The 13,810-nt window shown below is 39.8% G+C and overlaps 2 protein-coding genes across 5 annotated transcripts in view; both read right to left on the bottom strand.

The window, feature by feature from the left end:
• Window positions 1-3,464, bottom strand: part of SUPV3L1 (Suv3 like RNA helicase) — a 22,988-nt gene extending 19,524 nt beyond the window's left edge. The window contains exon 1 of the mRNA XM_007121036.4: window positions 2,976-3,464. Within this exon, the coding sequence (XP_007121098.1) occupies window positions 2,976-3,249 (274 nt within the window). The 5' untranslated portion in view covers window positions 3,250-3,464. The remainder of the gene's footprint in view (window positions 1-2,975) is intronic.
• Window positions 3,465-7,332: 3,868 nt separating this feature from the next.
• The window catches only part of VPS26A (VPS26 retromer complex component A), a 24,444-nt gene continuing 17,966 nt past the window's right edge, over window positions 7,333-13,810 (bottom strand). For all 4 annotated transcript variants that reach the window (XM_028482055.2, XM_028482057.1, XM_028482058.2 and 1 more), the window contains 3 exons: window positions 13,520-13,588; window positions 11,394-11,536; window positions 7,333-9,068 (listed from right to left, as the gene is read on the bottom strand). In XM_028482055.2, the coding sequence (XP_028337856.1) occupies window positions 8,955-9,068; window positions 11,394-11,536; window positions 13,520-13,588 (326 nt within the window). In that variant the 3' untranslated portion in view covers window positions 7,333-8,954. The remainder of the gene's footprint in view (window positions 9,069-11,393; window positions 11,537-13,519; window positions 13,589-13,810) is intronic.

Raw genomic sequence — 13,810 nt, 5'->3', positions numbered from 1 at the left:
ATCCCACATGCCGCGGAGCGGCTGGGCCCGTGAGCCATGGCCGCTGAGCCTGCGCGTCCGGAGCCTGTGCTCCGCAACGGGAGAGGCCACAACAGAGGGAGGCCCGCGTACCGCAAAAAAAAAAAACAAAGAACAGAATTGGAAACGCCAAAGTCACAGTGGAAACACAGGTGGAGAGAAGTGATCAGAATAGATCAGAACATCTCTAGGATCCAAAAAGGAAATGAAGAATCAATCCTGAAGAGACTGTACCAAAGACCACCTAGCAGTGGCATTCAGTTTCTACCCCTTTAATATTACGACTAGTATTACCACTCTTGTTGAATATGAAGAAGTACTGAAATATTGTTCTAGTAGTGGTTGAACTCATGATGAACCTTTTGTATCATCACAAAGGGAATTATAAAACATAGTACTAGATTTACTGAAACTGTCCCTATTGCAGCAGACAGTTGCATTAGGCCAAATGCCCCTGACCCTTCTGCATCTCTCTCAGGTGATGGGTGTGAGAGATGACTATTCCCTACACCCTCAAATGTATCTGTACCTGATACACCTACATCAAATTACAATGACTTCGTTAGGCCTCTGTTCTTTCTTAAGGTTCCCCTTGTAACCAACAGCATGATTCTCATCCAGGAAGTTAGCTGTGCTCTGGGCAGAAAAGTGTTGCCTAATACCCTATGCAGAAACTGTCTCCATAATCTTGACCCCCTTAGCATTACACCATAATTCTGTACTTCGTGAGTGATTTGCCGGAACATACCAATCCAGGTGTTTTGACAAGCAAGCTTCCCCCAAAACTCTGACTCCAGTTCACTTTACTAATATGGAGCTGAGTGGCTTCAACCCTACAAATCCAAGTTCCAATCTGCATCTATGCATCTTGCACTATTAGCATCTATGAGGAAAGGAAACTACCACAACCTGTCTCAATTAATCTGATACCTTCCCTAGGAGTCACAACTGCTAATAAAATTCACCATGAATATTATTTGTTGTTGTCACGTCCTGTAAACATACCAGTGATCAATCAAAAATCAGACAGAGATCATGTGAGGTGCATCAATCCCCCATGGTCAGCCATGGCTCACCTAGCTTACCGCAGTGCCTGGGTGCTACCTTCCTCCTTCACTGCTCCACTTGAGACCACCCAAAACTTCCAGCTTAGTCAGCTGTCCAAGAAAGGGGAGGGCCACTCTGCCATCAAAGGCAGCTGCACTTCATTGTTAGAACTTCGAAACACTTAAAAATTCATAACAGTGCCCAAATGATTTCAAAACACTAATTTGGTGGGACCAGCTAATCATGAGTAAAAATACATCCAAGGAATTTTACACCAGCTATTAACAGCCTAAAGAAAGAGAGGCTTAGAACCTTTATTTATACGATAACCCAAAAATAAGTATTTTGTTAAATCCTCACATCAACCTATGCTATATAGTTGGGATAGATTATTTGGGCTCCTAGGGGAATAGTTTTCCCAGTTTCCACACATCACAGATTCTACTGCAGGGTAATTCCATTTTTCAAATAGCAAATGTTTAGTACAAGTGATACTAGTTTATATTTGTTCACCCCTTTACACTTTTCAAAGTGCTTTGCCCAACACGTTATCATGACTTTCACAATCCAGAGATGTAAGCAAAGAAAATATTATTCTCATTTTACCATTTGGGAAATGGAGAAAAGGTAAGTAAAGTGTAAATCGGGCCAGTCACTTAAGTGCTGTAATGACTGTCACAAATATGCACCATCTTTCTACTTCTAGTCAATCGTGTTCACATGGCTAAACGTGTTACAATCAACCAGAAAAAATATATATACATATAATACATATACATATACTTATATACATATATGTATGTGTTACAATCAACCAGAAAAAAATATATATATATGTTTACATAATATATAAATATATGTATGTGCTACTGCATGACTAGATAAGTATCTGTCAGGGGTAAAGACTGTCTACTTCATAAGAGTTACTGGAAAGATTAAATGGTCACATGCTTAAAATAGTACCTATCTCTAGCAAACACTGAGTATTAGCCATTGTTATTTTTAGAAAAAGAAGAAGAAGATGGAATTACGGATGTATTCTAGACAGAGGGAGTAGCATGTGCAAAAGCCCTGGAGCACAAGTGCACATTTCATCAGTTTGACTGAAACACGGAGAGTGGCGCGCAACAACGCTTCTCCAACAGGTACCCACGCCAGATCAGGCAGGGATTGAGGACCCTTTTAAACTGGGAACAATGGAAAAACATTAAACAATGTTTTGCAAGGGAGCAATAGGATTAGATCTTGCCACTTGCTGATGCTAAGCGATTCCTTTCCCTCTGCAGCCCCGGATGACCAGGGAACCTACCACCTTCGGTGAGCACACCCTTATCATGTTCTACCTTGTAGTACAGTTGGTCATCCATGTCCTTCCTGCCCACGAGACTGTAAGTTTCTGGAGCGGAAGAGATCTGGATGTGAGTCTGGTTCCTCTTGGCAACCACCATACAGCCTAACACAGTGTCTGGTTTGCGTAGGTACCCAGTCAATGACAAAAACTCCTGAAAGAAATCTTCCTCTGGCTTTTCAATGCCCCACTCCCTTGTCCCTTCTCGGAGCAATAGTTCTGGGTAGCGGGGGAGGACAAAGAGTACGCTAGAAATCAGTCGTCCACCTAACGACTCCAAAAAGGTGAATCGTCCCATCACAAGAAGGCTTAAACCATTCACAGAACAACAGTGAAAGGGAGAAGGCCATTTCTGGAGCAGCACATCAAAGGATCAATCAGACACAGTCCCAAGCCCCTGAAGGGCTCACACGCCAGTAAGGGAGGCAGACACTGACAAGCACGATGACAACGCTCGAGGGGACCTCGGGTCTCCAGGGGAAGGGCGGGGGGGGGCGGGGGTAAGCTTCTTCGCGGGCCCTGCAACACCACCCGCGCCGCCCTCGCCAGCTCCTGCACTCACTCTTGTCCAGAGGGCGGGTTAGCTCGGCCCCGACATCGCCATCCGCGCTGCGGCCCTGCGGTTTCACAGTCAGCGGCACGAACAAGGACGTGTTCGGAGCTTTGGAGCCTCCTGAAGCAGAGGAAGAGGCGCAGGCAACGGCAGGAACGCGCCCCAGAGTCCCAGGAAAGGGCCCTGTGTGGGCGCGAAGGGCAGAGCAGACGGCTGCCCGGGAGCCAGGCTGGCGCCCCGGGGGAAGCCGAGCCCACAACAGGGCACACCGGGGGAAGGACATTGAGAACGCAGACTCGATAGGAGGCTGGCTGGAGCAGCCTGCGGATACGGCGGCGGGCAATGACGCACAGCGCCAGTGCCTACAGCCCGCAAAGACCCAGAACAGCGGAGCTGCCCAGGAAGACGCCCGATCAATAAGGAAAAAGTAGTGCCGGAAGATTGCTCGTAAAGGGGAGGAAAAGCTTAGAAGCAAAAATCACAGAAGATAAGTGCTTGTAAGTCCTTGTTCTCTCTCTCTCTTTTTTATTGGAGATTGGAGCCAGCTTTCTTTAAAAAAATAATCTGGCCCCTTTGGGGATGTCACAGATGAGAGGCGGGGCCTGCGACGTGTGTCACATGATGCAAGCTGGCCCTGCGGGTAAGTGGTCGGAAACACGTGGGCAGTGCGGCCAAGCCGCGTGGGTGCGACTGGTGGAGACGCAACTATCTAGGCTGTGGCGCCGGCGTGGCTTGCGGACTCAAAGCGTTGAAGAGCATTTCCCAAAAGTTCCTTAGATTATTAACTTTCGTTTCCTGATGGAAGGCGATAGAGAACATAACTTGATCTGCCCTTCAGGACCGTTGTTAAGGAATTTTGTTCCACAAGTTCTTAGGTAAACCCTTTGTATGACGTGTGTAGGTGCTTATACTTTAATATGAGCAGTTTGTATACATCATCCTAGCAGCTGATATGTCACAACCGCGTAGCTAAACTATGCCCCCTGTACTCGGGGCAAAGTTTAATTTCTTTTGCATTAGTTGGATACTGGATACTGTTTCAGTATCCAACTCCGTGTTTCAGTCAAACTGATGAAATGTGCAACATCTTAAATTCAAGATATGCCGTTGGATTCTCCATATCTCTTATTACACTTAAAACATTAAGGTCTTGCAACTTGAAGGAGCACGGCATATGATTTGTAATATTGTATGTCAAATAAGATTTCAGTAACAATTTGCTATTGTGCCTTTGATTCACCGAATACTTTTTAAACATCAGGGATTCAAGTAGACGGCCCTTTGCCCTCAAAGAGTTTTTGATCTGGTTTTGGTCATACGAACGGTTAACGTTAAGTAATGAAAATGTTTATTATTCTTAGGCTAATGAGAGTTCAAAGAACTATTCATGCCAGAACTACAGGCCAGTTGTTACGTCATCGTTTCTCACCTACATACCTCTGAACACATTGGGTGCCTAGTACAACTGCTATCAAAGCACTAAAACTGTATCATAATTGTGTTTCTAGAGTAGTAGTACTCAAACTTCAGAGTGCGTCAGAATCATCTGGAAAGTTTGTTAAAATTGTTGGGGCCCTACTCCTGGAGTTTCTGATTCATAGGGTCTGGGGTGGGGCCCAAGAGTACGAATTTATAACATATTTCCAGGTGATGTCGACCCTGCTGGTCTGCGGAACCACACTTTGAGAACCACTGCTCTGGGTTATAGTTCCTTCAGGGTAGGGCAATAAAATAGCACTAAGGAAATACTCAGGAAAATGCTGAATGAATGCATAAATAGAGAAATAAGTGGGGGACAGGGAAAGGAAGTGGGAGAAGTAAAGATATCCTTGGCGATAGGGAATAAACTAAGTTCTCTCTTCTTTGCCTTTGCTATTAACAAAACCTGGTTTATGTTTTCTCAAAAGCACATTCTAGTAGATTTCTCCCCCTCACATCTCGCCTACAAATTCTGTAATTTGACATTTCTAGAGTATTTTTCTAATGTAAGGTTATCATGATCTGGATAACAAATTGTTTATCCCTTAGAATCATGGAGTAATAGAGCAGGAAAGGGGTCTTAGAGACTATCTGGTCCAGTTTCCCCAGACCTAGGGAGGGAGCAACTATCAAATGCATTTGTAGAACTTGTAGATAGTGTCCACATGGTCCTGCTCTGCTGTCTTGCTTTCTCTCCCCAGCCTGATAAGACTCCTAGAGAGCCTAGTCTATTTCTTTTATTCTAATACTAAGTTGCATAACAGTTCTTATCCGTAATTTTATTACATTTAGACATATTTTTTTTCTAAAGGAGGACACCTTTAATTTTATAAGCACTAGGAAAATAAGCTTCATCCGTTTATTCAGATATTGAATGTATTATGTGATAAGCACAAAGTATACCAAAACAAAACAGGCTGAGCCCTCCTCAAGAGGCTTATTAAGTCCATACAATTAAAAAGTCTTCTAGAAGTGTGGTAAACAGTCCTGGAGGTGTGCACAGCATGCCTTGGAAGCACAACAAAGGGATATCTCTTTGACTTAGAGATGGAGATGGTGTCAGACAAGAGTGGCCTGGAGTGTCTTACAAGAATTTAAGTGAAGTGCCTGCACAAGGGCAAGCATTCTCCAAGGAGTCTGGCGTAACTGGAGCTGAAGGTGTTTTGTAATAGGGAATTCAAGCTTTTCCTGGAATTGAGTCACTGAAAGATTTTAAATAGGGGAGTGACGTAAGAATTATGCTCATAGAAGATCCCAAGCCTAAAAAGGGATCTGTCATATTTAAGAGTGCACATTTTCCTCACTATATCTTTGATTTGAAACTGTAAAATGTGTTAGATTTCAATCCAGGCTAGTATAAACCCCTGGAGAGTGCCTGTATATGTGTTCAACAGATTCAGCTGAATATAAAAGGAACAATTTAAGACTTTACTGACTCACATGGTAATTAGAATTGAGTATTCCAACTACTTGATCCACATTGAAGGGGTCCAGAATATGCCACTGGGGCATAAAATTTTTAGTAGAAGGCATTGGAGTTCCTGAAATCCTGTCTGCCTAATAGCAGAGCCTCCCAAAAGAAATCCATTGCCATAAATCCCCTCACAGGGAGCAACCAGGGAAGATTAACTCATCACCAGAGACAGCGAGAAATCGACACCTAAACAGAATTTCGTTACAGAACTATCATATATCTACCATCTGTTTTCCTAAGGATCGTTTTATCTTTCCTAAACATCATTTGCTTTCCCATTAGTGCTTTCTCCCCACAACTTCCTCTAAGTCATTTATAAGCGTACTTCACCCCCTTTCCCCCAGCAAGATGATATATAAGCCCCCAATTCTAACCACCCCTTTAAGTCACACTTTTGTGAACTTCCTCTAACTCGATTAGAACTGTCTTTTCTTTTGCTAATCTGTCAGTTTAATTAGTAGGCTCTCAAACACAAAAGTGGGTAGAGGAGTTTTTCCTCCCCAACAATTCAAAACAATGAAATTAGTTATTTCTCTCTTCACCAGTGAGAGAAATAACTAATTAAATGGTTTGAACAGTGGTTCTCAATCCTGGGTAGTTTTTATTTTTAAAATAAATTTAATTATTTATTTTTGGCTGCTTTGGATCTTCGTTGCTGTGCAACGGGCCTTCTCTAGTTGCAGGAAGCAGGGGCCACTCCTTGTTGCGGTGCAGGGCTTCTCATTTCAGTGGCTTCTCTTGTTGCGGAGCACAGGCTCTAGGCATTTGGTTTTCAGTAGTTGTGGCACGTGGGCTCAGTAGTTGTGGCACGTGGGCTTAGTTGCTTTGCAGCATGTGGGATCTTCCCAGACCAGGGCTCGAACCTGTGTCCCCTACATTGGCAGGTGGATTCTTAACTATTGCGCCACCAGGGAAGCCCCAATCTGGGGTAGTTTTTAAATGCAGCTGTCCGGGCCCCTGAAATTCTGATTTTATTGGCCTGGATAGGACCTGGCATGATTATTTTTTAAAACTCCTAACGTGATTTGAATGTGCAGCCAGGGTTGAGAACCACTGGATTAGATGTTGTACTCTTTATTAAAGACACAAATTTCTTTTTCAGTTCATTTCTAATTAACTGGCCAACTTTTTACAGTTCACCAAATACCGAGTTCAAATTTTTATTTTTTAAATCGGTTATGCAACAAAGTTTCAAGCAAAGTGAATAAGTGTCCTATTTATGACAGTGTTTTAAGCCACCTAATTAAAAGCATTATATATTTAAAATTGAAATTGAATATTTTAAAAAACTTCTAATCATCACAGTTATAGCTTCCTAAACTACTGAGCAATCCTGTCCCCAAAGATAAATATGACAATGAGAAGAGATTTAAGAATATAAATATTTTAATCATTCACATAGCAAGCTCAGTATCTGTTTCAAATTCTTTATTATACATCATGGTTGCACAATTTGAGGCTGGTTAAATACAATTGTTTTTCAATTTTTCTTTGAATATTTGCCAGATTACTACATGCAAGTGACCATGAAAATATTTGGCATTTTAAAATTTTGAAATTCTGAACAGGCACTTACATGAAGGAAAACATTACCATTCACAGATATCCACATTTAAAATAGATGCTCCAGCACATGGTACCTGGAACCTTTTGCCAGTTAAGAAGTTGGTTACTGACCATTTTTCAAAGTGCCATAGTAGTAAAACAGGCTTAAAGAAATGTAATTTGGGTTACTTAGCTTACCCATAAAGTAAGGTTAACTGACAAGACTTGCACTGAAGTGTATAAAAAAATATTGGTACAAAAACCAATGAACCATAAGTGAAAGTAGTTTCACACAACAGGCTTCATTTTAGTTCCTACACCCCACATTTAGTGTATTTGCGATCAGACCCCATGCATAGCATAAAAACAGATGACTGCAACCTTCTTTTTTAGAGGCTTTGAACAATACTTGAATTTAATATTAAAAAAATTTAAACAGAGTGGATGATTTAGTTTAAATTTGAGTTTGAACTAGTCAAGTTCCCAATTTAACAAACATGAAATTGTCCAGATCTGGGTAACTACATACTTCACCAGTTCTCCTGAGTCCCCCATCCTCAAATTTTCCCCTGAAAAGGGAAGAGAATATTTGCAAGAAAATTATATTTGCATATATGTGCTAAAAAGATTCCTTAAATCAAAAAAAATATTTTTCAAAGTATTTATGGAAAAATTATATAGTTTTAACAAACTAAAATGCCAACATAGAGTCAACTCCACATTGCAGAAAACATACCGTGGTACCTATCTGATAGTAGTAGCAAAATGGTTACTTAATATGGTACCCCCCCCCGCAAGAAAAGCTGCAATGACATGCCACATAATCTCTTACGGAAAAAAAATTAATATTCACACCACAGAAGACTTCAAAGAGAACAAAATTCAGGAAGCCATGAAATGGTAGACTCAGAGGCACCTAAAGCGAAACACTCGTATGCATTTCTCAAACACGTATGGAAAAACAAAAATGTAGTTTTCAAAAATATTGAGATGTCATGTTTTAAATCTTTGCAGGATTAAGGGCCACTCAGGTTTTTCTAATTTTATTTGACACAAAATGTTTAATTTTTGCATGTAGAGAAGAGGTAATCATTAGAATGAAAAAGGAGAATAAAAGAATTTGTAATCAACATTATGCAGAAAGAAAGCAAAATTACAAATACCAACCTACTCACATGAAAATCTTTAATGTTTATGCTGATGTACAGCTGAGTGCTTTTCATTAAATGAAAGTGTGTAGTTAAAAAAAAAAAACAACACGGCAGTTTAAGAAAGTTCCAGTGTTTCAAAGAAAGCACTTTTTAAATGTATATACATGAAGAACATTTAGTTATGTCATAAAATAAACTCAGCACTGTAAGATAAAGGAAGACTATCATAAATGGAGTTTTGGCCTTTTCCCCGCCCTACACGCTGCAACCATCTTTAACCTGCCGAACTTAAATCTCAACAGATATAGGAGGTTTTTTCTTTTTTTTCTCCTATTCAGTTCACATTTCAGGCTGCTCAGCAGATGCCTGCGATTCTGGCGATTCAAATCGCTGGTGAAAGTTTGTTCTCTGTTTCCTCAGTTTTTCAGGAGCTTTTCTCCACAAAATTATCTCCTAGAAGACAAATGCAAGACAACAAATTAATGTCCTCATATTATTCCTTATATTTTCACCATGGAAATAATGCCACTTCAATTTTAACCATAACAAAACTAACTTCTTCCCTACAAAAGCCCTCCTCTTTCCTTATTGACTCACTTTCTTCCAATTCTAATCTTGGGCTTCCCCTTCTGCCAACTCTGCTCCCCCCCCACCAATACCCATGCATGCCACCACCATGAATCCAATCTGGCACAAAGTTCTAGTTATTACTGCTTTAAAGAATTCCTAAAATCTACGTTTTGTTTGTTGTTCCACTGCCATTATCCAAATTCAAGCCCTTGTCACTTCAACCTTAGATACTAAAATAGCTTCCCGGTAGATGGCTCTCCCTCCCTTGCCTGATACCCCTTTCTAAGCTATCCTTCCTATCACTTCCAGATTAGTCTAAAACATTGCTTGGATGACTCTTCAATAGTTCTCAGTTCCTCCAGGATAAATCTCCAACCCGGCATTCAAGCCCTCCATAACCTTTATCCAATTTATCAACATCACTCTCTTCCCTACCTAGACCCCAGTACCCCACCAGCCAAACTGGGTTACTCTCTGCCTCTAACGCACTTCAAATTAAACTTTCCCTCCATCTTCCCCTTTATATTCTTCAAATCCCGATTCCTCTGCCTATCTAAGTCTTACCCTAACCAATACATCCTGAGATCTCTTCTCTTCTAAATTCTTAAAATTACTTGCTTCACAAAGTCATGGCAGGCTGTTTGTTTTTTAACCAACATAGCAGAATTTAAACATCCAAATGAATGCCCGTGGGAAGCATATACTTACTCAATAAGGCCACAATATGTAATTGATTTGGAAATTGTAAATTTCATATAATCTAATTTGAAATTATAAATCACCTATGTTTAATTATACAGCATTATGGCAGCATTAGCAGAGTAACTTTTCTCTCTTCCAAATTACGGTCAAACTATTACTTAAGTTTTCTGTTAATTATACAATCTCTCTCTTCCCACATATCGGCAATGTGAGGACCTTGAGGACAAACCATGTTTAAAAAGGTAGCTTTTGTATTTGTCACAGTACTCAACAAATAATTTCTTTTTTTTCCCAGAATAATTTCTAATTTAGTTTTGAACACTCAACTGACATTCAAATATTTATTAATCTGATTCAGAATACAGAAGACCATTCTAATCACAATCTTTTATTCAAAATTCACCAAAGGCTTTTAATTGATTTTCAAATGAGAACAAGTTTTATGATAAACATCTTATATTTTAAAAGTATTAGGGACTTCCCTGGTGGTACAGTGGTTAAGAATACGCCTGCCAATGCAGGGGACATGGGGTTGATCCCTGGTCTGGGAAGATCCCACATGCCGAAGAGCAACTAAGCCCGTGCGCCACAACTACTAAGCCTGTGCTCTAGAGCCTGCGAGCCTCAACTACTGGAGCCCACACGCCTAGAGCCCGTGCTCCCCAACAAGAGAAGCCACTGCAATGAGAAGCCCACGCACTGCAACGAAGAGTAGCCCTCGCTCGCCACAACTAGAGAAAGCCCACACACAGCAACGAAGACCCCACGCAGCCATAAATTTTTTTAAAAAGTATTAGATTTGGGTCATCTCAAAGACATTTATAAGAGGATTGTTTAATTATGGAAAAATGGAAACCCCCAAATCCATCAAGTTGATGCAGTCATTAAAAGTGATAAAGGAAATCTTTATTTGTTGATAAAGGAAAGCTACTGAAGACACTATTGACTGAAAAAACATATTAAAGAACAATATGCATAATAATGATCTAAAAGCACATATACAAATTTGTCTAGAAAACTAATCACAATGGTGGTGGAATTTTTGTTGACCTTTTACTTCATTCTGTTCTTTATTGCCTGATTTTTTTTAAACAAATAGCAGGTATTGTTTTTATAAAAAACAAAGGTTTCAAGAGAAAAATAAAAGCCTTGCCAGGGACCTCCCTGGCAGTCCAGTGGTTAAGACTCCTCACTTCCACTGCAGGGGCCGCGGGTTCGATCCTTGGCAGGTGAACTAAGATGCTGCATGCCGCAAAATTAAATTAAATTAAAAAAAAAAAAAAAGCCCTGCCAAATTATAGCCCATTTTGGAGTCCTGCAGAATGACCGGGAAGAGATGAATTACAACGTAGTTCCATTCATGTTTACTTCTATATCATACTGTCAGTGTTTTCACTTACTTAGAAACCCCCACTTGCTCAGTGCAATAAAGCTTAGAAAAGTGGCTGCTTTCCAGGTGTTTTTAGAATTGCCACAGAACAAAATAACATCTGGGTGGCACCATACCTGCTGCTTGAAGTACCTCCTGTCTTCCTCATCAACAAGGACTAGATTCAAAAAGTACCTTACTGAAAATTTTTTGTTCACATCTCTCATTGTTGGAGTTGGGTCATAGCCTGCTAAAAACAGTCTTATTGGAATTGATTCACCTGAAAGAAAAGCAATTTCCATTTAATTCTAAAGGATGATTAAATATATCAGTAGTTACATAACACCTAAAACTAAGCATCATAGAGAAGACATTAATGCTTCAGTCCCTCACAAGAGAGCAGCATAACAAAAGCTTTAGACAAGGGTTTCTCAGCCTTGACACTATTGACATTTTAGGCCCAATAATTCTTTGTCGTGGATAAGGTCCTATGCACTGTGTGAAGTTCAGCAGCATTCCTGGCCTCTACCCACAAGATGCCAGTAGCAGTCCCCAAATATGATAACCAAAAATGTCTCCAGGCATTGCCAAATGTCCTCTGGGGAGCGGGGACCAAAACTGCCCCTAGATGAGAACCACTGCTCTAGAGCCAAAATGCCTGGATTTGAATCCCAACTCCAGCCAAGTCACTTAACCATTCGTTTCATCTGTACCATAATTTCTAATCATGTGTATAAATTCTTGAATACTTATTACTAATTCACCCAAAGCAACAAACATGTTCAGAATGATGACATTTCTTCATTACCAAAAAGACTGCTATTCAGATTCTCATGGCTCCTCTTTTTCTAAGAATAATTATTTGCATATTCTGCTTTGAATCCTTTTTATGTAATACTTTTCTTATGTATATCTATTTCCTTAAAGATGTACAACCCATCACTTTACATAAAAATTTGTGGCTGCTGGAATTTTACAAAGTTATGTTGCATAACACAAGAGTACACACACAAGAGTCCTGGAGTCAGAAACCCCTGGACTCAAAACTCCAACTGTGCAATGATTAGCTATAGAAGGAAACCAGAATATGTCACCGAAAAATATTCCTCTTTGACATACAGATTATTTTGAGCTGAAGGCAATTAAGCAGCAGCAAAAGCAGAAAAGAATCCCCTGTTATGCCTAAAGGCAGGATATAAATTCTCCTTTTACTGGAGACAGCCTCTTTTCAGCCCAGGGATGGCACCAGAGCAATCTGCAAACAAGCCTACTCCATTGGTTTTCTCCCACATATTTACCTGCCCGTAGTCTGCCGCCCTGAGAAGCCTAAACTGCTCTCCTTTGCCCAGTCATTTCTCTCCAAATTTATTGTTCTTTTGAAGATGCTATATAAGCTGAAATTCTAAGTCACAGCTTTGAGTTACTTTTTTGTTGAGGTTTCTCCTGGGTGATGTGTACTGCATGCATTAATCAACTGTTTTCCTCTTATTAATCTTTTTGTTAAAGAATTCCAGCTGAAAACCTAAGATGGGTATTGGGAAAGTTCTGCCTCCCCTACAGTATATCACCTTTAACAAGTTTTTAACCTCTATATCTCAGTTTCATGTATAAAATAAGGGCTACCACTACCTAACTCAAAGTGTGGTAGGGAACTTGACAGCGCCTGAGAATACAATGCCTCATCTATAGTTGGTACTCAGTAAATGGTAACTACTCTTTGAAGTAATTACTAACAGAGTAAGAAAAAGCCAATGACATATATTTAAAATGATAAATACTGGCTTCATTATCTTAGACACTGAAAATTATCTATTAAGGGAACTGCTTATTTTCTTTCTTTTTTTTTTTTTAAACATTGCTTATTTTCTTGAGGGCTATATAAGAACTCCAAAATCCCACAGAAATGAATACTCAATTATACTGCACCTTATGTTCAGCGTGAGTAAAAGATTTACAGAGAGAAACTACTGTAACAAAAGACAATTAAAATATTATAAATTCAGAACTAGGGAAGAGATATCCATAAATGTCTCTTCTAAATTCTAAATTTAAACTGAGTAAAAAATTAAAGCTTATTTCAAACTAGAAAGTACTACTATAGTCTTCTCAGCATTTATACAGAGATGATCTTAAAAATCATTGTAAGAATCATTTTAAGAATTCACAGATATATTCACACTGAATAAATACTTTCAAACTAATCTGCCATGAACACTGCTATCTGCACTACCTGTAACTTAAAAGTAAATGAAAAGTATATTACCTTTTACTGGTGCACCATCCATTATTTCATACTTAGCGATTGTTTCTGTTTCTGTTGTGGTACTGGGTCCTAGTGCAATAATGTAAATGATATTAATTTAAATACTGCTAGAATATGATTTCCAGACTTATAACTTCTTCCTTTTTTTAACATCTTTATTGGAGTATAATTGCTTTACAATGGTGTGTTAGTTCCTGCTTTACAACAAAGTGAATCAGTTATACATATACATATGTTCCCATATCTCTTCCCTCTTGCGTCTCCCTCCCTATCCCACCCCTCTAGGTGGTC

Source organism: Physeter macrocephalus, chromosome 20, assembly GCF_002837175.3.
Source record: "Physeter macrocephalus isolate SW-GA chromosome 20, ASM283717v5, whole genome shotgun sequence".
NCBI classification, from domain to species: domain Eukaryota; kingdom Metazoa; phylum Chordata; class Mammalia; order Artiodactyla; family Physeteridae; genus Physeter; species Physeter macrocephalus.
Note: the sequence above shows the minus strand (reverse complement) of the source record. Positions and strands in the feature narration are given on the sequence as shown.